This window comes from Danio rerio, chromosome 10, assembly GCF_052040795.2.
Source record: "Danio rerio strain M-AB ecotype USA chromosome 10, GRCz13ab, whole genome shotgun sequence".
NCBI classification, from domain to species: domain Eukaryota; kingdom Metazoa; phylum Chordata; class Actinopteri; order Cypriniformes; family Danionidae; genus Danio; species Danio rerio.
Genome location: NC_141030.1, coordinates 25,520,868 through 25,547,067, shown reverse-complemented (window position 1 = coordinate 25,547,067; position 26,200 = coordinate 25,520,868). Strand labels below are relative to the sequence as shown.

Genomic DNA, 26,200 nt, shown 5'->3' with positions numbered 1-26,200 from the left:
CTCCCCCCAAGACCCAACCCCCAGGGCACCCGTGGTTGAAGCGTTTACATGCAATTTGTTCGCACGCGTGTAACTTAGTGCTTGTTTAAGGCCATTTAATGACTTCATCATCTTCTCATAAGTAAGAGTCTCTGGGTCACTGCGTGTGATAAATTTGGACATCTTTAGACACTTTTAATGGTTTCAATCGGTTTGCTGCATTTATAAAGCGCCCATGTCTTCAGGTAGGTCAGTATGATGCGATTTACTTTCTATGTGCGATTGGATTGGACAAAATCACAGGACTGATTTTTTTACTCTGCCAATCCCCATTGAAAAGAAAAAATAAAGTAGTTACAGGTTGAAGTAAAGTAGTGGAGTAAAAGTACCGATACAGCACTAAACATGTACTTAAGTAAAAGTGCACATTTTTAATAGAGATGCAAGGATTATAGATTTTGGTTGTACGATATAGTCTGATAAATAATCATGGTTTCACGATTATCACGATTATTATGCATTTATTCATTCCAAAACACTACTAGTTTAGAAAATCACATGAAAACTCTTATTCAAAATTATTATATAAAAATTATATTTTACAGTGTTATTAATTGCTGCTCAGTAACTAATTAATACAGCACAAAATAATAATAAAAACAAACAATAGTCCATTTCTCTCTTTGTGCTTAAAAATAATTGACTTTTTTTGCCATTTAAACATAAATAATTTTACACTGAAAACAAATCACAGAACAATAAAAAATATAAAATATAATATAAATATAAAATATAAAAATATGAAAGAATAAATACATAAAAAATAGTATTTGTTCAATGCAGGGCTCGAAATGAATCTTTATACGTGGTAGCACCAGTGCTTTCGACTTTAAAAAGTTAGGAGCACCAGAAAAAAATTAGGAGCACCCACCAAAAATGAATGAGCACCACAGCAAATTGTATATTAAGACACATATTTTACGCAGCGGATGCTCTTCCAGCTGCAACCCATCTCTGGGAAACCCATCCATATGCACTCATTTATACTCATACTCTACAGACAATTTAGCCTACCCAATTCACCTGTACCGCATGTCTTTGGACTGTGGGGGAAACCGGAGCACTCGGAGGAAACCCACACGAACGTAGGGAGAACATGCAAACTCCACACAGAATCGCCAACTGATCCAGCCGACGCTCGAACTAGCAGCTTTCTTGCTGTGAGGCGATAACACTACCTACTGCTCCACTGCGTACCCTTCAAATAAATATGTCATTTAAAATGTTTTTTTACATTTTTAGACACAGAATCCATTAATACTCAGTAAACAATATAATACCTGCTTTTTGTTTCTGACAATCCAGCATTTGAGAATCTGTTGTTAATGTTTCATAAGATATCAAAGTAATCATCTTTAAACATCTTAACTAACAATAAATTACTCCAATTAATCAAATATTAAATTTGAGATGTTATATTATTATACATTATTATTATTATTATTGGGGTGGCTCAGTGGTTAGCACTGTTACTTTACAACAAGAAGGTTCCACTTGACCAGTTTAAATTTTTGTGTGGAGTTTGCATGTTCTCCTCATATGTTTGTTTGGGTTTTCTCCGAGTGCTCTGGTTTCCCTCACAGTCCAAAGACATGCGCTATAAGTGAATTGAATACTAAACTGGCCATGGTGTATGTGTGTGTCTGTGTAAATGAGTGTTTCCCAATACTGGGTTGTGGCTGAAAGGGCATCTGCTGCGTAAAACATGCTCTAATAGTTGGTGGTTCATCCTGCTGTGGCAGCCTCTGTAATAGAGATTAAGCCAAAGGAAAATGAATGAATGATGAATTAATTATTATCATTGTTGTTATTAAAAATAATAAAAGAATGATATTTGTGTTCTACCAGAACCAGAGTGTAATTATAGTATCCAGCAAAATGACCCAATATTTTGTATAACATAGTAATAAACAATAAAATAAAAACACACAGCTGAATGTTCTTCCACAAATGATTTTAATCAGTTTGGACTGATATTGCAATTGCACAGCATATTTCTGTTATTTTATTTTCACAGTTTGTATTTGCCTCACTGGGCATTTCTTCATATGGCACCATACTTATGCAATTACTGTATATATACATAGCTTATATGTCATTTGATTGAACCTGACCACTTCCCTTTAATGTATTTGTTTTCCTTTTATGCAATTTACTGTAAATGGATGTGTTTTTCCACTTACAAATAACTGTCCTTTTTGAACATATGCAAATGTATCAAGGGACAGAAGAATATCCAGAAGCTAGATTGTCATTTGTTGGGTTTGAATACAGATTTTAAATACAGACTCTTTAATTCTCCTCACACCTTGCCATACATAGACACACTTTTACAGTAAGTTCTGTCCCACATTTTTCACTATGGTCTAATGGGCAAAATGGCTTGGCAAGTACTGAGACGGACAGACATAAGCAGGTCGTCTGGAAACACCAATTACAAACAAACAACGTTGACAACACAAGACACAAAATCAACATCCAAATAGTATCCTCCAAACCCTGTTTCATAGATAAATACAGCAAATCATAAAAACATAGATATTTAGAAGGCCAACGTTATTTTCAAGCAACTCATATCAGCTGGTCTTTATCATCATGCAAGCTCTTTTGTCGAGAAAGCAAGCAAATGGAGGATGTGTTTCCTCCTGGATGCAGTTCCAGAACACTAAATGCAGAGTCCTGAGCTCTAGGGTCAAGAAAATGGTCACAGGGAGCAAGGGTGTTGATCATTGCCACCCAATAGTTAGTTAGTCATTGCACATTGCCTTCCAAACAGTCATGAAACCTCATGTAGTCTTCAGTGGCTGGATAAAGGTGGATTCTGGGCCGGTAATTACCCAAAACACCAGCAAGAGACAACATTTAGTAAGTTACAAGATATAAATAGAGAGAGAGAAAAACAAAGCTCATAGACTCTCATCCTTCTCAGGCTTTCAATTTCCCTTGTGAAATATAGCAGATATGTATTTAAACATAAAATCACTCTTGCTTTCTTTCCCTTCCTTTCCTCTTCTCTGTTTTGTTCTTTTCTTCTTCTCGTCGATCCTCTCTACATCACGTTTTCAAAGAGCTGCATGGATCTCATCATATTTTCATCCTGGTGAAAAGAAAATAGATTTTTTCTAGATGTAGTTCAGCAGTTTGACCACAATGAGGCAGTGTTATCTTTTTAGTTAGTTAAGCTCTTTATTATTGCATGTAACTCAGTGCTTTACATGACTTTTTGTGTTTTGGATGTTCAGTTAAAAATAAGCAGACTTAAAAAATGGTTTCAAAGACAATACTTTTATCATCTCAATGGTAACTGTGAAAAATGTGATTTTGTATAACAACTTAAAGAGACAGATCACCTAAAAATGACAATTCTGCCACCATTTATTCATATCCACTTGTTCCAGATCGGTTAGAGCTTCAATGGATGTCAGTGACTGCTTTTCCAACATTCTTCAGAATATCTTTTTGTTTGTTCAACAAAGTTTAGAGCCATTTTCATCTTTCCATTCTCACTTTACAATTAAAAAAATAAATAAAATTATATATATATATATATATATATATATATATATATATATATATATATATATATATATAAGACAGAATTCAGTGTAAAATGTCATTATTTAAAAAGATATACAGACCTACAGAATTCATTTTATTGTGTATGAACATTAATAGCAGCTCGCTGTTCAGGAGTTTGATCCTGGCGTCAGGATGATGATACATGAGCTGACTTTGAGCAATGTTGTTGTACAGTATTACAGGGTGTGATGCTGCTTGGCTACTTTCATAAAATTGCCAACAAACGTTTTACATAAAAATTGGAAATTTGGAAATGTAAGTTAGTTTATATTGTTGTATCAATAGGATGTGAGGTCTAGAAGGTCGCTGGGTCGCTGGTTCGATCCTGGCTCAGTTGGCCTTTCTGTGTGGAGTTTGCATGTTCTCCCTGTGTTCGCGTGGGTTTCCTCCGGGTGCTCCATTTTCCCCCATTGTCCAAAGACGTGCGGTACAAGTGAATTGGGTAGGCTAAATTGTCCATAGTGTATGAGTGTGTGTATGGATGTTTCCCAGAGATGGGTTGCGGCTGGAAGGGCATCCGCTGCGTAAAAACTTGCTGGATAAGTTGGCGGTTCATTCCGCTGTGGTGACCCCGGATTAATAATGGGACTAAGCCGACAAGAAAATGAATCATTAACTTAAGTACATTTTTGAGACTATACTTCTTTACATTTACTTAAGTACAAAAGTGTAGTCAGTACTTCTACTTTTTATTCGTTTACTTCTACTTAAGTAAGGGATGTGTGTACTTTTGCCATCTCTGGCTCCAACTTGCCTCAACACACCTGCCTGGACATTTCAAGCCTATTAAAGCAGCGGTCACACTAGAATTTGTGTGTGTGAAATTCTGTAGGGTGATGTAAAAAGGGGTGGGATTAAACAAGATGATTAGACATTTAAAAAGCAAGCGATTGGTTCATATTTTAAATTTCTGTCCAGAGAGGTCATGTTTTAACCCCCATGGTTGGTGTCACGCAGTCAAGTGATGTGATTTGGCAGGTCAGAGTTCACCAAGCTTGAACTTTGCAATGCAGCGAACTGCGAAACCTTTTGCACGAGCTTGCCTTTCCAGTCTGACGTATTTGCGTGCATATGAATGGAAGTCTATGGGAATAAAAGTCCAGTGTGACCGCAGCTTGATTAGCTATCCCAGGTGTGTCTGATTGGGGTTGGATCTAAACTATGCCGGACAACAGCCCTTCAGGACAGAGTTTGGGCACCCCAGCAAAAGACTAATGAAATTGCACATAATGTGAATGTACCTCTTGGCAGGCAAGGACAAACTCCTCCAATGTTACAACTCCATCTTTGTTTTTGTCCATTTTCTGTGAAAGAGTGAAAGTGTATTTAGCTTGCTGTGACAGCTCGTGCTATAAAAATCATTCACAAAATTTAGCCAAAAAAAAGCAACAAAAACAGTTCACACTAATACTTAAAAAATAGCAAAAACTATTTTAATAATTAACCATCAGCAATAGTTTAATATAACTAAGCAGTACTTCACCACTACTATAGAATGATTTCTGAAATATGTGGCACTCAAGACTAGAGATTAAAAAAAATTGTTAATAATTTAATATGTTAATGGCAGTTTATTCTGCCGTGGTGACTGCTGATAATGAAGGGATTAAACAGAAGGAACATGAAAAATTTCTCAGAATTTCGATTACATTGTTATAATCAACTAAATTGAGTGAAAGCAGTTTTCAAAAGCACAAAAAAGCATTCAAAAAATCCAATGTTTTTAAATTTTAATGTAACCTCCAAGAATGACTGAATAATTAACAGACTAATGACTGACCTCAAAGAAAGCATCCACATGCGCCTTTGGTACGTCTCCTTTTAAAGCTGGATATGTGTATTTCCCCATCATGTCGTAGATCGCTCTCACTATCTCTGTCATTTCCTGAAAGGTACATGAAGAATGAATTCGTTACTGAATCAAGTAATGACATTTACACCTGCCCTTTAAATATGACATACCTCCTTATTGATGAATCCATCTTTGTTGATGTCATAGAGATGAAATGTCCATTCCAGCTTATCTCTGACTGTCCCCCGCAATAGAGTGGATAGTCCCATCACAAAGTCCTGAGAGAGTGAGAAAATCATTTCTCTGTGCGATGTCATTATTTTAATTCTGCTCTCATCTAGGCTTCATACCTCAAATTTTATTGATCCATTATTTCTGGTGTCGAACGCATGGAAGAGATAATGTGCATATGTGCTGGCATCTGTTAAAGGAGTGGCGACAGATGAAAACATTAAATATGTTAATTCTCTGAAATCGTATGTAATATTTAAAAGGTATAATTTACCACAAAATGGAAATTCTGTCAGCATTTATTCACTCTCATGTCATTTTAAACCCATAAGACTTTTGTTCATCTTAGTAGCTACAAATGAACATAATCGTTATGAAATCTCTCCACTGTAAATCTGTTTACCCAAAAAGAGATCAATATGAATCTTTTGACCTTTTGACCTATTGACACTTTCTGCAAATAAATGCTCTAAATGATAATCCTCATTTGCATTTTGGAAGATACACTACTTATTTCAAATGAGCTGTAACAACACCATTCTTCAGCTTTTTAGGGGATAACTTAATAGTTTTATGTTCAGTCCACTTATATTTCTAAAACCCATTAAGTTAAAGAGCTCCTATTATGCATTACAAAAGGTCATATTTTGGTTTTGGGTCTCCAACAACAGGCTGATATGCATGTAAGGTCAAAAACACTTTAATTGTCTTGTAATATGCCTTTTACCTAATTATCCCAACGACTCGTATATAATTCGTTCAGCGACTCATTTTTTCCCAACAGCGTGAGACTCAACTGCTGTGATCGGTCCGATGACCCAGTCTGTTGTGATTGATCGACTGGGTTCACCGCTAGACAGAGAGAAACACCCAACAAAGCTATGAAGTGAAACAGAGTATGTGAGAGCCCAATGCAGGAATGCACTAAAACAATGCAGTTAAACAACAGCATATTACTCTACTCCAAACAGTATCAAAACTTTATCTATTTTGAAAATTGGCCACGCCCCGCATGTGTAGGAACAGCCAATGATTGCCATAACAAAAACAAATGGCTGAGGATCGTGAGTTAAGAAACACTTTTAAATCAGTAAAGGAAGAAGCACACGTCACATTTTCAATTTGGTTTTGGGCGCAATATGTGAATATCCCCATAAGAATTAGCCTGAGTGATACAGTACAAGCACTGATCTTTAATAGATAAGGGATTACAAGCCATGTGGGGCAATTACAGGTCAACAAAAATGAAATGCAAATTTTGCAAACTACAAAAAATGAAGAATTGTAATTGAACTTGCATCTCATGATCTGGAGGCGGAAATAACTGGTCTATATGAACTGTAACTGTTACTGACAAAGTCCCTGTCAAAGTCTGACAAAGTCAGAATCATGCATTGCTGTGTATTGTATTAATTATCAGTAAAATCACAGGAACAAACACAGCTCTAGATTGGCTATACTTTGGTATTCTTGTGAAAATGAACTTTAACCCTTTATTCCCCGCAGCCGAATCTCCAACTGTCAGTGATCTTCATCTTCGTGTCATGATCAGTCTCGAGATCCCCAGTGTTCCGCTAGTGTCTGAAAGGAAAATTGCGTTCACTTTTTACCGGATCCGGCACTTTATATTTGGTGATGTACCGTATTAATGCATTCAGGCAAACCCAACACGGTTCATTTCCTCGACTCTAAATTGATTCTTTCCTTAATGAATTAATATTTTTTTTTGTTTGTTTTGTTTGTTTTTATTAATTAATAGTTTTAAACACGGTGCACTTTTAAATTTAAATCTCAGCTGGAATCTTCCATTCATTTAGTGCTGTGTTACAAACGACATGGAATGTCATTTTCAAAAATCCATAATAGGGGCTCTTTAACTTGATTCCTTCATGTTGTCCCAACACATTCATTGTCAAAAATCATTGTGTGGAACCTAGAATTTTTTACAGTGCATGTTAATTTATAAACTTAAACACAAATGAATATTTTGTCTGTTTTAATCCATTGCATAAAACAAATTCCAGAGTAATTGGTGGTTCATTCCGCTGTGGCAAACCCTGTAACATCAATGACTATGCTGAAGGAGAGTCCATGAGTGAACTCATGGAGTTCATATGGATTTTTTAAAATATCTTTATAAATATTTTGAAAACACATTGAAGGGAGAGACAGAAATCTTTCAGATTTGATTGAAATATTTTTATTTGTCTACTGAAGATGAAGAAATTTCTTATAGGAATGGAGAAACATGAGGGTCACAAAGTGATGACAGGTGTTCTTTTTGGTGTCAACTAAAGAATTGTTTGGAAAGTACCTCCATGTGGAAAAAATTGTGCATAAATGTGTTTAAAAGTGTCCTCATTCACCACTCCACTTGGACACTCCTGTGGGGGAAAACAAACAGGTCATAATATTGCTACGAGACTCATTTTTGGATATTTCAAACCAGTAGTATAGAAATATGTGAAACAATTTAGGAGACCACTTGATAAATATAGTTTTGGATTGATTTTTTTAGGTGTTTGACTGAATTTGTTATATTTATTTTACTGGTGTCAAAATTTCAACCACAATTATTGTTATAATTATTTGTTTTCATTTTATTATTTGATTTATTATTATTTGATAATTCTTTTAAGAAAATGACAGAATACAAAATGTTTTATTCAACCAAGAGTTTCTTAACCCTTCTAAATTTAAAACATTTGTATTGTGTTAAAAAATAACATAAACATGCCACTTTTTAGTATTTTCATGCTAAAAAAAATTACATTTATAAATAGAAATGTGATAATGAAAATAAAATACTAGTATAAAATAAATTAAAAAATGAAAAAAAGCAGTAAACATATTGTTATGTACTGTAACATCTAAAAATAACACAATATAGAGCAAAAAAGTCTTAAAAAGGTTGAAAAGTGTAGTGGTTTTAATAAAGCTTTTTAAAACACTACAAACATTAGCTGCTGTGTGGGTGTGCTGTTGAGCCTGACTGTTTATGTGAGTCTAATACAGCATGTGAATGTTGGTATTGTGAAATATGACTATAGCTGACTGTTGCTTGAGGCTAGCACACAGTGATTAGTGACAGGCTGGATAATGCAAAGAGGAACAATAAGAGTTTACAGTGTTTTAAAGACAGATGAGACACGGGCAAACAGAACCACAGGGACAGTATATGCAGATGAGATGCGATGATTCATAAGAGAAGATATCGAGGCATAAGGATATATTGCGTAAACAGATAAGCTTCTTATCAGATTGCAAAATGTGTCAAAAGAAATTTGTGTGAAGTAAATGTGCTGATGTGGGAGTGATGGGAATGAGAAATACAGAGCGGCGTACATTTTTGAAACCTCTGTATAGAACTTGTAGCTCTTGCTTGGAGAAGTTTGTCTGCGCCTCGAGCTGTTCGAGACCCTCCGGTCGATGGCAGACCATTGTCATCTCTAATTCATCATCTACTTTATCTAGAGAGAAAAAGGAGAAGGAGACATGTCAGCTTCATGATAATAAATGGACACTGTTTACTCTGAGGTTGCTCTTTTATAGAGCAAAATGTATAAACTTTATTACAAATGTCATTGCTTAAATTTTGAGGCAAATAAAAAGGAGACACAAAAAGACCAGAGGACCAGAGAATGAATGTGGATTGTGTTATATTGTACAAGAAAATTTAAATGTGAAATGACTGGCCTTGTATAGAATTATCAGATTTTAGTTTTAAGAGGTCACATTTAGTTATAATGCTGGATACAATTTGCAGTTTTGGCATACTGTTTCGGGAGGGAACCCTGAGTTCGGAGATTCTTGAGCCCAGGGCTCTCGCCTGGTCATGCAGCATGACAGGAGGACTGAGATCAGGTAGTTCTCGAGAGCTCCCACTGGTGAAGGAGGAGACGGGGTGAATGGGGGGATTCTTCAAAATGAAGACAAGGAATGAATGATGAATGGGTTTATTTATTGGAGGCTAGAATTCATCTGATTGGTCTAGGAATGGTATCTGATTGGAGTAGCAATGATTATTAATGTGAGACCAGCCACGATCAATCATATTACATGCTTCTCTTGAAATTAGTTTATAAAACTTCATTTTGTGACACAAAGAGAAAAAATTTAATCATGAAAAATACTAAGAGAAGACAACTAAAACCTGTTTCAATCATAAGAGATCTTAAAAACAGAAAACATAAAAGACAAAAAGACAGATTTTTAAATATATTTTCAAGATAATAAAATTTCAAATTTCTCAATACCTCAATATGGAAAAAAATAATATTAATATATTAAAATAAATTATATAATAGAGTAAACATATTATAGATTTGTTTCCTATTAATTGCCAGAACTGGGTTGTGGCTGGAAGGGCATCCGCTGCATAAGACAAATGCCTGTAATGACCCCTGATATGTATGGGAGTAAGCCGAAAGAAAATTAATGTATGAATGTATCTTATTAAATCTACAAAAGTGTTTCAGTTAAGAGCAGTCAGGGATTTTTTTCTTTGTCTTTTGTTGTTTGATTAATAATGATGAACGCAGTCTGCAGCAGGAAAGTAGAGCACTGATACTTTAAGAGCTGTGCAGTTTTGATTTACTGTTGCACTTTCATTTTTATTCTAATTATTTTATGTTCATTTATTACATAACAAACAAGAGTTTATTTGAATATTAAGGTGCAGCCTGCTTTTAAAAACATGAATGAATGAAAACTTCAATGAATGAAGCATGCTCCAAGCTGCACAAGCCATGTTATGATTTCTGGGATTTCTGTTTGAAACTGAGCTTTGCTGAGAAAGAAATGCAGACTGCTTGGAAATTGAACAAGATATGATGCAATATCACAATAATTTTATCTCGATTCAAGTTTTGTAATTTTTTTTTAATAATTGTTGGAGGCCAAAATTGTAATCAAATTGAATTTCAATGAATTGCCCAGCCCTAACTCAGCCTTTTCCAACTTATTGTTTTCCCTCAAGCAAAAAACAAAAAATAACTTAATTTGAAGATTATCGGAATCACAGAAAAAAATGTGTGGATGCTGCTAAATCATAATGTCTTCGTAAGTACGAAAAGGTGCAAGATATTAACAAACAGAATAGGTGATACATATGAGTATTAGCTAAGATATTAGCTTAATATTTCACTTCACCATTGAAACAATTCTTGTTCTAAAAATTTTAGGTAAGTTTGGCCAACCACAAATGGATCACTGATTTGTCACTTTGGCAGTTTATAATACTCTAAACATGACAATAATTGATTATTTTCAGCAGCATTTTCATTCAGTTAAGTGTGATTGTTTACATTTTTTGACATGTCATGAACTTATGAAATGTCATGAACACACACTGTATCTTTGGTCTAGGAGTCTAAAGTAATTAGGTGTGTTTAATAAATGAGATTAAGACAGTGTATATTGGTGTGCCTATATTTTATTCATCTTTATGGGATTTTAGTTTGCATAACATTGCTTCATCTTAATGCATTTAGAGAGATTATAAAGACTTCATTGCATTTTTGCTGGTTATTAGGAGCGTGCCGTTTCTCTTCACAAAAACAGTTACAGTGCTCAAGGCGAACCCACTGTGCACCTACACTTCAAAGACTAACACTTTGATAGGAAAGAAAGTCGGATGACTCATGTGTTTCAAGAGATTCATGCATGCACAGGCTCATACACACTCGGCCCCCTGCAGGCCCCGCTGCTGCTGCTGCTGTGTCAGCTGAGGAGAAGTGATTGGTTGTGGGTAGAGAGGCAGATGGGGTGATGGGGGAAATCAGTAGAACGAATGAATATGGCTTTGGGTTGCTTGGGGGAAGACCTTCATCTTTCACAGTACGCTGGAGAGTCATTGGACCCCTTCATAAATGCCCATACCCTTTATAAATACTCGCTCTGGTTTTCATGCACACACACTTTAACCTCAAAGTCACAGAGATGTGCATATATAACCACCAAAAGCATGTGGTGAAGGTTTTTAATGTATGAAATGTTAAAGCACAATCTTGGTTTGGTAAATTGATTATTTAATGTACAAAGGAAATAGAAAAAAAAGCCATTTGTAGACTGATTTCCCTGAGGAGTCTGAACATTGTGTAAATTTGATCAATTCCAATGTGTCAGCTTGGCTCAACCATTAGTGTTGATATTGGTCCCTTTAATAAAACGATGAAGATCTTTGGTCTCTTGATCAATTAATCATTGTTTTAAACCCACAGCCAACCTAAGTATTGTTGGTCATGTCTATCCCTTCATGACCACAGTGTGATGGTTACTTCCAACTGAAATATAGGCTGTCACAAAGCTTAAATCAGCTGAAAAAGGTTTCTTGAACCTGATAATGAGTTCAATGAACTCAAATTGCCTCCACAGTGGTGTTAATTTTGACAGCAGATTTTGACTTAGTTTTAGTCTTAGTCTTTTGACTAAAGTTCCATTTTATTTTTAGTCTTCTGAATCATTTTAGTTTTAGATTATTTTTAGTAGACTACATTTTCATAAGACTTTAGTCGACTAAATCTACTCTAGATTTAATTGACTACAATATATTTGGTTTAATTTAAATGTAATTTAATTAAAATATTGTAAGCATTTATTATATAAAATATTCAGACTTAAAATTGAATAAAACATTATTATTAAAATATGAATTATTGCTTTTCCTGTCAGGATTCTACCACTTGGGTCTTGTTTTGGTGGCAAATTTCTGACACTAGCCCTTTTTTTTTTCTTGTATGTTGTGCTCGGCTTGAGTTTTCTCAGGTCAAGCACTCTTATTCTGTTCTTGTCTTCGTGTTTTGTATGAGTGCCGTCTTGGCTGTGATTGGGCCATCCTCGTAATGCATGCTCTCATCCCGGTGTTTGTGTTTGATCTGTCAGGTAGTGTGCCGTTTCATTCTCAGCGTTTCAGTCTAGTTGGTTTCGGTCTTGGTTGGCGATGGGGATGAAACGCATGTGTAAGTGCATGGTCAGTGATTTGTGTACTCAAGTCTTGTGTTCTGTTTACTGTGGATCAGTTACTTTTCAAATGCTGTGTGCGTCACTATCACACAAATCACTAGATTAATTTGGATTAGATATTTACCAAAATACATCCCTCAATCACACGCTCGTCACAAAAATTATGACAACAATTTTTCATCAATGAAATGAACACTGCTCCACAGTAACTAGATCTCTACATGCACCTCTAGGATGTTGTTGAATGGGAGATTCACATAGTGGAAGTGCAGCTAACAACTGTCAATAAGGACTAAAATCTCTGAAGAATATTTCCAGCACCTGGTTAAATCTATACCATAAAACATTATAGTCAATATAAAAACAGGTGCAAAACAGTATTAGCAAAGTATCATTTCTAGAGTGGATGTTGAGAGCAAGAAGTTTGTGCTTAATTCCACCCAGGACTGGACCAAATTATGCAACTGAGTTGGTTCAGCCAGTTCTCTTTTTAATGGAACTCATTAAACCCCTTTGAATTAAATTATGACAGTCTATTTCCTCAATTTCCCCCTTGTACTCAACATATGGCCACATCAACTCTGTGATTTATAGCACAGCCCGTAATACACTGGCCAGTCACTAATACATTTTATTCATTACTTTCTGAGCATTTCTGAACGTATAAACGCACAAACACAGTCACTTGCAATGATTGAAAACTATCTCATTAGCCATTTCAAGCTAGTTTGGGCAATTCATAACCAACAAATGAACTAATTTTATGACGTAAATGCATTTTCTGCTGATGAAGACCTATTTAGAGCAGTATGAATTTCTAGGAATTGCTGAGGAACCAATTTGCTTTTCATCAGCTAAATTTCAACAGCTTGATCTTTCTGAAATTGGTTGACAATGAAGTATTCTAAAAGTATTACTGAAAGATTATGCGGTGCTGGAGAAATTATGCTAAAAGTCCAGCCATCACATAAATTACATTTTAAATTGCATTAAAATGTTTCAGGGGTGTCCAATTGTGTTCCTGGAGGCCCACTGTTCCGCAGATTTTAGTTTCTAGTGAGCATGAAGACTTTGATTAGCCAGTTCTGCTGTGTTTAATTAGGGTATGAGCGAAACTCTGCAGGATAGTGGCCCTTAAGGATGAACTTCCTGCTGTATTTGGTGAGCATAAGAAAAAAATATTTAAAGAAATTATACTGACCTCAAAATGTGTCCTTTTTACATGATGCCTTTACTCATTTTAGGAATGTAACTGCCTAAAATAATTTTCTTTCATTGGATTCAAAACAGCAGCTTAATGATTCTTAAAAGCATCTCTTGTGTTCCACAGATAAAAGAAAATCATTGACTTGTGGTTTTGGAAGAACGCAACATATAAACTCATTTTGTATTCACAGCAGAGGTGAGTTAATGTCATTTTTATATAGCTCATTTACATTGTTTTAAATCTGGAATTAAAACAGCTACAATGTTGCATTTTCTGGGTTCTGTCCTCCTTTGCAAAGGAATATCACCGACCAGACATGCACAAAATCAACACAGGCTCATTAGAAATACATGCTTCAGCCTACATTTTTGTGAAACTGCAAAAAAAAAATGTACTTCAACATTTGTTTTATAGCAGTTTTGGTAAAATGAACACTATATGGGAGAATAACAGGATAATGTTTTGTTCCTTTTCACATTAATGACAGTTACAGGGACATATTATTAATGAATAAATATTTTTTTAAGTGCAGTTCTTTGTGACGCAGAGTGCTTGGATTCAAGTCCATCGAAGCACAGTTCATCAAAACAAATAAAAAAAATAATGTAAAATGAAGGTAAAACTACATATTATAGTCGCACTGTACTTTTCTGTTACATTTGCGTTTGAATGTAGTTTAGCAGGTGATATGTAAAATAAGCTCCACTTTCTCATGGACATGTACAAGAAGGCTGTGTATCTGAAACATACAACAAAATGTATCTTGACCAAAGCATTTTATAGCCGCAAAAAATGTAGACAGCAACCTCTAGTGGATTTGTCATCTGAAAATGGCAACAAAACATACTTGGACCGACATATTTTACTTTTTGCATAAAAAATGTAAGCTGAGGCGTGTATTCCAATGAGCCTGTGTTGCCCAAAATTGTTACATTGTTAAAGTGCAAATGTCAGAATGTATTATAATGTGGCTTTTGTAATTTTACTTTTTCATTAAGAGCAAGAATCAAGACTTTGTCTGTATTTTTATGCATTTTTGGTCGTTGTTCTCAAATATTTTCTTCTTGAACAAATTTTAGTTAGGCAGTTCATCTTTGCTTCTAGTTAGCAAACAAAAAAAATTGAGATGCATTAGCCAAACAAACACTTCTACTACATTATAACTGATCACATATTGTGATGAAATCTGGTTTGGTGTGCCGGGGCACACTGCTTTCATACTTAAAAATTAATAGTTAAAAAAAAAACTTTAAAACTCTGCAATAATTTAATTACCATTCACTTGTTCTAATCCAGGTTGACTCTCTTCTGCTGAACACAAAATAAGATTTTTTGAAGAAAGCTGGAAACAGGTAACCTTTCCTTTCCATACACTCTAAAAATGCTGGGTTATTTAAACCAAAATCTAGCAAAATATGGACTAACCCAAACATTGAATTAAATTGGGTCCTTTTAAAGAGCCCCAATTATGTTTTTTTTTTTTTGAAAATGACCTTCATGCAGTGTGTAACACAGCACTAAATGAATAAAAACATCCAGCTGAGGTTTAAATCTAAAAGTTCACTGTGTTTAAAGCTATTGATTCTTTAACAAAATAGTCGAGAGTTGAATGAATGAATTGTTTTGGGTTCAGATCTTTTGCCTGAACACGTCAATGTCGATATGATACATCACCAAATATGTAGTACCGGTTTTGGTAAAACGTGAGCGCGCCTTTCCCTTCAGACACGAGTGGAGCATGGGGGATCATGGGACTGATCATGATGCGAAGATGAAAATCACTGACAGACAGAGATTTGGCTACTTATTAAAGTTCATTTTCACAACAACACCACAGCATAGCCAACCTAGTGCTGTGTTTGTTCCTGTAATTCTTCAGATTTTAGATACTATAATCTATGCTGCAATGCGTAATTCTCCGTCCATTTGCTATTATAGCAGCAGAGACTATTATGTACAGTATGGCACTTTGACAGGTAACTGTTGCAGTTCATACACTCTCAGCAATAAAAGTATGTGAGCTGTCACTGGGGTGGTACTTTTTCAAATAGTACAAATTTGTACCTAAAAGGTCCATATTAATACCTCTAGGGTACATATAGTACATAAAAGTACAAAAGTGTTCCTCTTAAAATTTTTTGCAACTAATATATACTTTTGAGGTACCAATACGGACCCTTTAAGTACAAATGTGTACTTTTTAAAAGGTACCACCCCAGTGAAAGCTCACATACCTTTAATATTGAGAGTGGATGGACCAGTTTCTTCTTTCTCTGGATCATAACATGTAAGTGTAATTAAAATAGTTGCCTCGTTTTGTGTATTATGCAAAGTATGTATTTAATTGTGTGTTGTAAGTTGTTATTGCTCTGTGCGGGTTGTAATCATTTATCTATTATAGATCAGTGCTTATACTGTATCTCTAAGGTTAAATATTTATGGGGCTATTCATATTTAGCATCCAAAACCATGTTAAAAACGCGACGCATACTTTTTCCTTTAGCAATTTAAATGTGTCTTTGAATTTGCGCTTGCCGTTTGTCTTTGCTATGTCCACCATCAGTTCCTACACATGCGTGGCATGGTCAATTTTCAAAATAGTTCAACTTTTGCCACTGTGTGGATTAATACTTAATGTGTGTTGCTGTTATCACTTGGGGTTAGCGTTAAGAGTAGAATAATATGCTGGTAACTGCGATGCTTTATTGCATTCCTGCATTGGGCTCTCACATTCTCTCTGCTACTTCATAGCCGTGTTTGGTCTCTCTCTATGTCTTGCGCTGAACCTAGTCAACCCATCACAACAGACCAGGTCATTGGACCAACCACAGCAGATGCAAAAGAATAGCCTCACGCAAAGAAGGTGTTTGGGAACAAATGAGTCGCTAAACAAATCATAGGGTAGTTGTTTGGATAATGCGGTAAAATTATATATTATAAGATAATAAAAGTGTTGTTTGACTCTGCGTGCAGCCTGTTGTTGGAAACCCCCAAACCAAAATATGACCTTTTATAATGTAAAATAGGGCTCTTTAATTTAATTAGGAAAAACTACTCAGCAGGTGGTTTAGTCTGTATTACATCTAGAATTGGGTTGATATAACCCAGCATTTTTTAAAGTGCAGTGTTTGTTTTTCCTTCCTTGGATGTCAATCGTTATAAGTTTACATCTTTATTTAAAATGTTTTCTTTTGTGTTTCAGAATAAAGAAACCCATTAAGATTTAAAACTATCCCTTTAGGGCAAATTTAAACTTTGTATCTGTGTTCAGTTGCCTAGATAAGGTTGATAAATCATTCAGAAACAACAAGATATAAAAGCACCCTCAGAAGGAACTAGAGTTTTGTAAACATCATTGTAGTAACATCTTAAAACTAATTTCTAGACTTAGAATGACAGATGCTTCAGCCTTCTTCTTTTCCTGTTTTCATCAGCGTTAATCTCTCTATTCCATCTCCTTGGAAAGGCAAGCTATTTTTTCTAGCTTGACAAGATACATTTGCAATGGGAACACTGAGAAAATAAACTTGAATCTGAACTGAATTATACTGCTTCGCTATGCGTCTAAAAAACTCCTCGACCTGTCTGATATGTGTAATAAGAATGTAATAGATACACCTTAATGCATTTTTTTGCTTGTACAAGAGCTCAACGGGGCAGCCTTTCATTTCATCACTCTTAATTATCATCTCCCTTTTTTTACACATGCAAACTGATGTGAGAGTGAAAAGAGAAGGTGAGACAAAACTAATGGGAACACTAGGAAAAAAGTATCATTTAATTCAGGGAGGGATAAAAGCTGAAAGAAACAGATTTACCATGCACTGATCCTCATATCCACTGCTTGATTCATTGCTTGAACAATTCATTATTACAAAGTCAAAATGCTGTTGTTTATTTTAACTTAGCAGCATTATATAATATATATTTTATTAATCATTATATTTATTACAATTTATTGCCTACACAATCAGTGTATAATCATACATATTTTTTATTTATTTTATTTTATTTAATTTTATTAGGATAAAAGTGTTTTCATTCATATTAATTACATCATTTATTGTCTACACAATCAGTTCTTTAATGCATTTCTAACCTATTTTTTTATTGTTTTGTTTATTTTATTTTATGCTACATAATTATGCCAATAAATTAATTGTAAACTGAGACAAACATTACTCAAAAAGTGCTGAAAATATGTGTTTTAGTATGGAAAACAGAGAGATTACTAAAAGCATAGAGTAAGGTAAAGATGTCAGCACATGAAAAAAATGTAAATAAGGGAAACTGAGCACAGCATTGTACTGAAACGTTCTCTCCATGCATCTATTTCTCTCTCTCTCTCCCTCCCTTTAATGTTTAAAATGGCCACAAAGTCCTTGAAAACAGCAGCAATAGAAACACACTAAAATAAACTTTAAAGTCACATCCTCCCTTCAAGCTGCTATTAGTCCCATTAGAGTGCTTCCTCTTGAAGAGATGGAGGAGAGTTAAAAACAACAACAGCACAAGCCTTCTCCTCTTCCAGTTAAACTATCTGTTCATTATTGATTTTATTACGTCAAAGATTAAATATTTAACCTTTGAACACATTAGCAAAATCACTGCAGATTATAATGCATTGGCAGTTTGCAATGTTGCTTTCAGACATCACATTTGAAAATCACATTGTTTTAGCAGTCCAACTCTAATTGATTTGAGCCAATTTGATGTTGTTGTGAATTGTTGTCAAATTGTTGTAGCATACTACTGCTATAATGGTAATGGTGCAGAGGAACATTAACCTTAAAATCCCTTTCAGCATATCAGGATAAATCCTGCTGTAAACACTTTAAACAGTACAGGTGCAGTAAATAATTTCTGAAAAATGCTGTTGAAGATTGAAACCAAAAGACGAACATAAATACATTAACTCTTAAATTCTATGTAGTGTTTATGGATCAAACCTGAAAAGCTAGTTGTTAATGATTTAAAAATGCTAGAAATCACAGAAAACAGGGAACTTTTTTTTCGAGTTGCCAGATCACACTTTAAAAAAAATCAGCAAATAAAAATAATCCTATCTTAAAACAAACCCAAACAAATATTGTGACCTGTTCCTGCCTACATTATTAACTTAACAAAATCTATTGTTTGTGCCCAAAGATGCTTAAGTATTGCTTACAAATAGTGGACCTGGCAAGACTTAAAGAAGAAAAAAACATTGATTTAATTGGTGACTGGTATGTGGTCACTTGTTGTGTAGGCTATTCATTTATAAACTTGCAGAAAAGCTTGTTAGGAGAGTTTAGAAAATAAATTTGTTTGTAATAGTAACACAAACATGATTTAACTGTAAAAAATTTTTGCATTTCGATGTAACATTACAGTGCAATGCAGGCTCCATGTGTGCATGAATATTTCAACAGGCTTTAAAGTATTTAACATATAAAAAGTGTCCTGAGGTGCAGTTCTGCAAAGTGTATATAGTATATAAGTCAGAATTTTTAAGCCCCCATTGGAATTTTTTTCTGTTATAAATATTTCAGAAATGACATTTAACAGATTTCACAGTATGTCTGATTATAATTTTTCTTCTGCAGAAACTCTTATTTGTTTTATTTCAGCTAAAATAAAAGCAGTTTTTAATTTTTTTAAAAGCCATTTTAAGGTGAAAATTACTAGCCCCTTTAAGCTATATATTCTTTTCAATAGTCTACAGAAAAAGCTAGTATCTAGTAAAATTTTATTTACTGTCATCATGGCAAAGATAAAAGGAATCAGTTATTAGAAATGAGTCATTAAAATTATTATGTTTAGAAATGTGTTGAAAACATCTCTTTGTTAAACAGAAATTGTGTAAAAATAAATGGGGGGGATTAATAATTCTGACTTCTACTGTTTCTACTGTACAGTGCTAATATATATATATATATATATATATATATATATATATATATATATATATATATATATATATATATATATATATATATATATATATATATATATATACATATATATATATAGTACTGTTCTAAAGTAGCTCACACCACAGGTGTTTACATATACTTAACAAAACAAAATAATTAAAGATTTGATAAAAAAAAAAAAACCTTCAAAATTGCATATCCACCATGAATTGTAGCTGTCTGTTGTAGTGTTTGTACACTGTCTGTGTCTCTTGTTTGTCATGAGCAGTTAAACAGTCCACTTTTATTCAGATAAATACTGGTCCTCCACACTCTTTTGTTTTCTAAAACCCTTCCAAACTGTAAACACTGAATTTTGAGATCGATTTTTTACCATTTTTTAGGGGATAAATATTATGAAAATATTAAGAAGGATAAACACATTCTCAGATGCTTAAGAAGAAGGAAAAAAACTGCATTAAGACAGGAGGAGTAAAATTTAACCACAATTTTTTTTCTTATTTTCTTTAACCCTTTGGCAATGGGAATAGGAACTTATTGAAATAGTCATCTGAAAACCTCTGATAAAATAATTAAAAGAGCACAATTTAGTACTTCCATTCAGAAGCTATTATTTACACATTTCCCACATGCAAACATACGTACAATTTACCTAAATAATGCAATTCAAAAAGTGTACATACCTCAGGTATTAATGCATTCTATTGCTTTGCCAAGCATTCATATATATTTTTCAAAGCGCTTAAAATAAACAGTATGTTATCATAATGTAGCTGATATAGTTTTGTTATTAATTTGATCAGGCCTGACTGCTAAATGGAAACCAGTCATTTTGATTGCAGAGTGCTACTGTTTCTTTATTTATTTTAATTAGGTGTCAATTATAAGCATATTAATGAGCCAATTATAAACAACACGGTTTGAATTAAATTTACTGACAATATTTTCCATATAGGTCAAGAGTAAAACAGAAATAAATTGCACTTCAGTGGAGCTACATACTGTATAAGAAGGCAGTCATTAGAAGCCAGCCCTTGTCATCAAGCTCTGCAATATATCTCTCTAACAGGTAATTAGTCTGCGCAAACCACCCACTTTCTTCCACAGGGAACACTAGAACACAGTAATCTGACAGATCTATAGGGTGAGATGTCAAGAGTAAAGCGTCAAACAGCAAGCAAATAGTTAACCAGCGGGTATAAATATTCATGAGCAGCTGCTGTAAAGGCAGTGCAAATCACTTGTTACAGCAGCTCTAAACTCTCCTCTTATTGTAACTGGGGCAGATAGAGGATGAGAATTCAAGCAAAGGATCGGTCAAATGTCTTGGATCACTGATTTCTAAATACAGAGAAGGTTTGCTTGGAGCCTGATGTCTCAGTGCATTTGTCATACGGTAAACTGTTGGCTGGAGCAAAGGCAACAGAAGACCATCTGCCAGATGGCAGCAGTTTATTATGTCATTAAATTTTGCATTAGACCATTTTGAGAGATTGCAGAGGAATAATTCACAGAGAAAATAGAAAATTCTGTTTATGCACATCCCTTGCTTAGCTTAATTTTGCCAATTTACCAGTCATGTTCATTCAAAACACAAGAGGTGTGCAGAATTCAGAATTAGGCATGACTGTGAATTTTAATGATTTTATTTTTTGTATTTATTTTTGTGAGTTATTTGAATTACAATCTGAAAGAACTTAAATCAGAATGACTCTATGATTTTTATTTTACAATCTTGTCTTTTAAAAATTATAAAAAAAATTAATGAATGTGAATCAAATTCGGAACTGATAAAAACAAACACATTTGAATGAGAACAAATAGAAAATTACTGAATTATTGAAAATTACTGATATAATAATCTAATGTTTTTCAGAGGATTTGATTAAATACTATTTTAATGATATGAAGAGTTGCAAAAACCTTTATGTTTAGTGATTTCACTTTAAAGGTAATGGGAAAAAAACTATCCATTGAAATAAGTTATAGTACTGACCACACAAGAGCCTGAAACAAATGCTAATTTTAGAAGAAAATTACAGCATCTGAACTCTTTAATTGTATCTGAATTGTATTTAGAAATGTATTCTATTTATTGGTTATGCTGTTTCTAAATGCTTTCAAATATCGAACATTTTAACCTCATACAACGATACAGTTTAAATATACATTTAAATAAATTCCTCTGGTCATCAAAGGTTTGGATTTTTCTCTAAAAATGTCAACTATTTTGTGTTTGCACTTTTAATATGAATTTAAATATTGTCCAATTCGTGACAGCATTAAAATTTTAAGATGCTTATTTATGGCACACGAAACAGTGCAGCTTGGACATTATACAAAATACCTTGTTTGTTGTCATTCTGCATGGATATAACATTCAAAACCTACTACTGGCTCAAAAGCAAAATATATTTGTTGAATGCACTGCTTCTGTGCTCATGCATTTACAGTTGACCTCTAATTTAGTACAGTAAATGAGCAGTGCGGTGTATCAGTAATTTATTTATTCAGATTTACCCATGTTTAACCTTATGATGTGAACTGATCAAGGATAGTTTCAGTGTTGCACAGTATTCTTGCATATAGTAGTTCTTGTATATAACACTGTCCTTGCCATCATGTCGATCATAACATCCCATCATCTGCTGTACCAAGCATTAGAAAGCTGTCTCCATGACAACTACACCATGGCGCATGTGAACAGGAAGAGGGTTGATATGTGAGCAGAGTGTTAAAACACCCGCTCACGTACGGAGACGCCACACACACGCGCGCGCACACACACAGAATCGATGATGTTTATCTGTGAGGGACTGTGAGGTTAAACCATCATTTGTAAACAGCAGCCAATGATGCGTTGCATGCGCTTCCTTCATTCCATCATCACTCATCTCTTTAGGTCAACATCCCACATGTCCAGAAATCCCACAAATAGACCACTCTTTCTGTTTTTTGCACAGTCTTTCAGAGTTGGTCATTGATTTAGTGCTGTTACTGATACTTCACAAATACTCCCTGCGCTTTAGTCTTTCCTTATCAGCCAGCCATCATTATTTAAGCCAGTAAAAGTCAGAAAAGCTGTCACTGGTTCACATACCTCTGGATGGTTGTCTTTGTCTTGTCTGCATAGTCAATGTGCCCACTACTGCTCCCATGTTGTCAGCGCAGAGCCACGCGTTTCAAACTAACAAGCGTTGAGTTCGCCAGTCTGTCTGTCTTTTGTTAAGGCTGCTTGTTTTCCTCTCCACTCTTCTCTCAGTTGTCAGTGAATGAAGGAGACAAGCTGGAATTTCCTTGCTAAGAGCATATGGTTGCTTCCCTCATGCCCCTCCCACTAATTTCACTCTCTCTCTCACTCTCTCTACATTTCTCTCTCTTTTTTTGCTGTCTCTCTTGCTGTTTCTGCTGGGTCCCGTTTGCTATTCCGTGTCAGGAACTGTTGCTGTGCTGGCGGAACAGCATGGTGGGAAACAGTAGGAAGAGTGTGATGATGAAATGCTGCTATAATACACACACACACAGACAAGGATGTACACACACACTCACACTCAGAGAGCAAGCAGGATCTTTTCCTTATGGAATTGCAATTTTTCACACAAGCTGAATGTGGCAAGATGGATGAGGATTTTTTAGATACTGGAGCTCTTTAATGCAAATGCTTTTAGTGTTCTATTATGGTTTGGATTGGTATTGATCTTTATTGTTTATGTTGATCTAGAGAAGTCTTGGTGTTTTTTAACCCTACATCTGAACTTTCTATAGTTTTTTTTTTTTTTTAATTTTAATATGATATTAATTTACTAAATCTCAAACTTGTTTGACAAAATCAGGAGTTTAACGTGCCAAATCACATAAGAACCATTTTTTTTTTAGAATATTTCAGATTTTTTTGCTATTTAATACTTAATGTAAACTATGAAAACAATTTGTAATTTAAGTAATTTCCATAAATCATTATTTTTTTGCATGTCCAATCTTTATTGCACAAGATAAAAAACCGAATATTTAAAAATTACTTAAAATGGAAGTATATGTTTTTGCAAATGAACCCTATACACAAATAAGATTTCAACTGTGTTTAGGCATGGAAAGATAACTGGCTTTGAGGTTTACTATGGTTTGAAAAAGTCAAGTTTTTAAAACCACCAGAATTTTCTGTTATATCGTTTTTATGGTATATGTATTTTTTACGTGTTTTTTATGACCAGATTTTAGTACCTCCAGAAGAAAATTACCCTCTATATTAAAAGCTACTGCTCTAAAATATTTTGAATGTTTATTCAAATAAAATATATCTTGTCCAATGGAGGGAAAAGTTGTTGTTTTTTACCAAGCATTTAAAAAGATACTTTGATAAATTTATCTGAGGGTATCATACCATCACAATATTATACCAGCCCATGCCTATGTTGTCAACATAACATATTTTGTTATAGAAAATTTAATGTTTTCAAATAATTACCTTTTTATTCTTCATTTATGTAGTAAATTTATATTTATTTGTTAAAGAATTTAATTTAATTTAAAGTTGAAATGACTTGAAATTAGTTAAAAGTTATAGAATGTTAATATTAGTAATGTTAAGATCACCAGCGGTCTAGCGGCTGCAAGTTCACTAAAGAACTCCAAATCCGCCAGTATGTGGACTACAAGTTCTAGTCATGCACTGCTCACACGCACCTATTCCTTATTTCGTTTATTTCACATACTCATGGCTGGTAGCTGCTCATGAACTGATTACATGGACTATATACACAGCACATACGCACACCTTTTTGCTGAGTCTTATTATACTGTCACTGAGAACATTATACGAAGCCTTTCCCTTGCCTTGCTTTGCCATGTTTTTCACCCTCGCCTTGTTTGTTTATGTTGTCTGCTGCCTGCCTGTCGTTTGACTATCCCCCTGTTTTATGACCACGACTCTGGATTGTCTGTTAACATCTGTATGCCCATGTGTTGACCGTTGCTTGCCTGACCATTCTCCGTTAAATAAAAGCTGCATTTGGATCCGGACCTCTGTTGTCAGCATCCCACTTCACATTAAAAGTATACAAGTATGTTTATTTGATTCACTTTTGTCCAAACAACATTAGGCCTAATTGACTTTCTTAGTATGAACAAACAGTTTGAGATTTTTAAAAATGTTTTAAGTACTTTATGACAGAATGTTAGTGTAAAATGCCAAAGTCCCTTCGAGATGAATACATTTTGCTATTATCATTATTATGATTATTACTTAGATGATAATAATGCAATAAGGAATTAATTCATTTTATTTATTAAACTTTTTGTGAAAGGAATGCCAAGTAAATGAAATAGCCCTGTGTAATGCATGCAGTATGAGCATTTTGTGAGGCTGTAGCAACAGAGTATTGCGGAGTACCAATCTGATATGGCACTTAAAAGCCAGACATTTAGCAGAATACAGTATGTTCTCTGAGTCATGCAGAAATGGCAAACATTGGCGCCATGAAGAACATCCAAGTGCTGCTGCCTACAGTACAGCATTCTTTACATGTCACTGAATGAAGAGACTGCACAGCTAGTTGTTCTGATAGAGTTTAGTGAATCAGAGAATTAGAAAAGAAACGTGACTACTTTGCTCAGAGCGAAAGTATATAATAGTTTGATAAAGGTGTTTACATCCCTATTAGTTTCCATTAAAAATGCTGTGTTCCACTTATTTTTGTATGATTATGGTTTCTATAGGGCGAGGCAGTGGCGCAGTAGGTAGTGCTGTCGCCTCACAGCAAGAAGGTCGCTGGGTTGCTGGTTCGAACCTGAGAACGCTCAGATGGCGTTTCTGTGTGGAGTTTGCATGTTCTCCCTGCCTTCGCGTGGGTTTCTTCCGGGTGCTCCGGTTTCCCCCACAGTCCAAAGACATGTGGTACAGGTAAATTGGGTAGGCTAAATTGTCCGTAGTGTATGAGTGTGTGTGTGAATGTGTGTGTAAATGTTTCCCAGAGATGGGTTGTGGCTGGAAGGGCATCCGCTGCGTAAAAACTTGCTACTTGGATAACTTGGCGGTTCATTCCGCTGTGGCAACCCTGGAATAATAATGGGACTTAGCCAACAAGAAAATGAATGAATGAATGAATGGTTTCTATAATTATGAGCTTAAACACATCAGTTAGATCTGAGTATTGTGCCTGAATTAGGTCAAGTTTAATTGCAAAGTTCCCTAAATTTCAGCAAAGATGAGATTCTCATGTAAAATCCATAACCATAGCTGAAGGATATTCTTAAACTAAATTGTTTTAACTAAAAATAACTTGCAGTGACATAAACAAAAATGCATCAATGCCATAGAACTTTCAAAATACACACCAGTAATGTGATTTAATAAGTCAATCGTACAAGAACTACTTTAATTAACTTCAAAACTTAATCAGGACATGTCTTATATTAAATAAAGCCATAGGGAATTCTAGGAATATCCTTTATTACATATTGCCAAAACAGTAACAT

The 26,200-nt window shown here is 34.5% G+C and overlaps 3 protein-coding genes across 10 annotated transcripts in view; 1 reads left to right on the top strand and 2 right to left on the bottom strand.

Moving 5' to 3' along the window:
- fbxw11b (F-box and WD repeat domain containing 11b) overlaps positions 1–26,200 on the bottom strand; it is a 649,789-nt gene that overhangs the window by 84,714 nt on the left and 538,875 nt on the right. The window lies entirely within an intron of this gene.
- Positions 1–26,200, top strand: part of parp14rs4 (poly(ADP-ribose) polymerase family member 14-related sequence 4) — a 93,225-nt gene that overhangs the window by 1,205 nt on the left and 65,820 nt on the right. For 2 of the 6 annotated variants that reach the window (XM_087270457.1, XM_087270458.1), the window contains exons 2-3: positions 13,935–14,006; positions 15,108–15,163. The exons of 2 other annotated variants lie outside the window; for them this stretch is intronic. The gene's annotated coding sequence lies outside the window, so the exon portion shown is untranslated. The remainder of the gene's footprint in view (positions 1–13,934; positions 14,007–15,107; positions 15,164–26,200) is intronic. 2 more of the 6 variants (XM_087270459.1, XM_087270461.1) reach the window with 1 other exon arrangement.
- Positions 1,977–26,200, bottom strand: part of kcnip1b (Kv channel interacting protein 1 b) — a 59,640-nt gene continuing 35,416 nt past the window's right edge. Inside the window, 8 exon segments of one of the 3 annotated variants that reach the window (NM_001328504.2) lie at positions 1,979–3,136; positions 4,860–4,922; positions 5,399–5,503; positions 5,581–5,688; positions 5,761–5,831; positions 7,956–8,025; positions 8,987–9,111; positions 22,827–23,167. In NM_001328504.2, the coding sequence (NP_001315433.1) occupies positions 3,089–3,136; positions 4,860–4,922; positions 5,399–5,503; positions 5,581–5,688; positions 5,761–5,831; positions 7,956–8,025; positions 8,987–9,111; positions 22,827–22,884 (648 nt within the window). In that variant the 5' untranslated portion in view covers positions 22,885–23,167 and the 3' untranslated portion in view covers positions 1,979–3,088. 3 annotated transcript variants of the gene reach the window in all.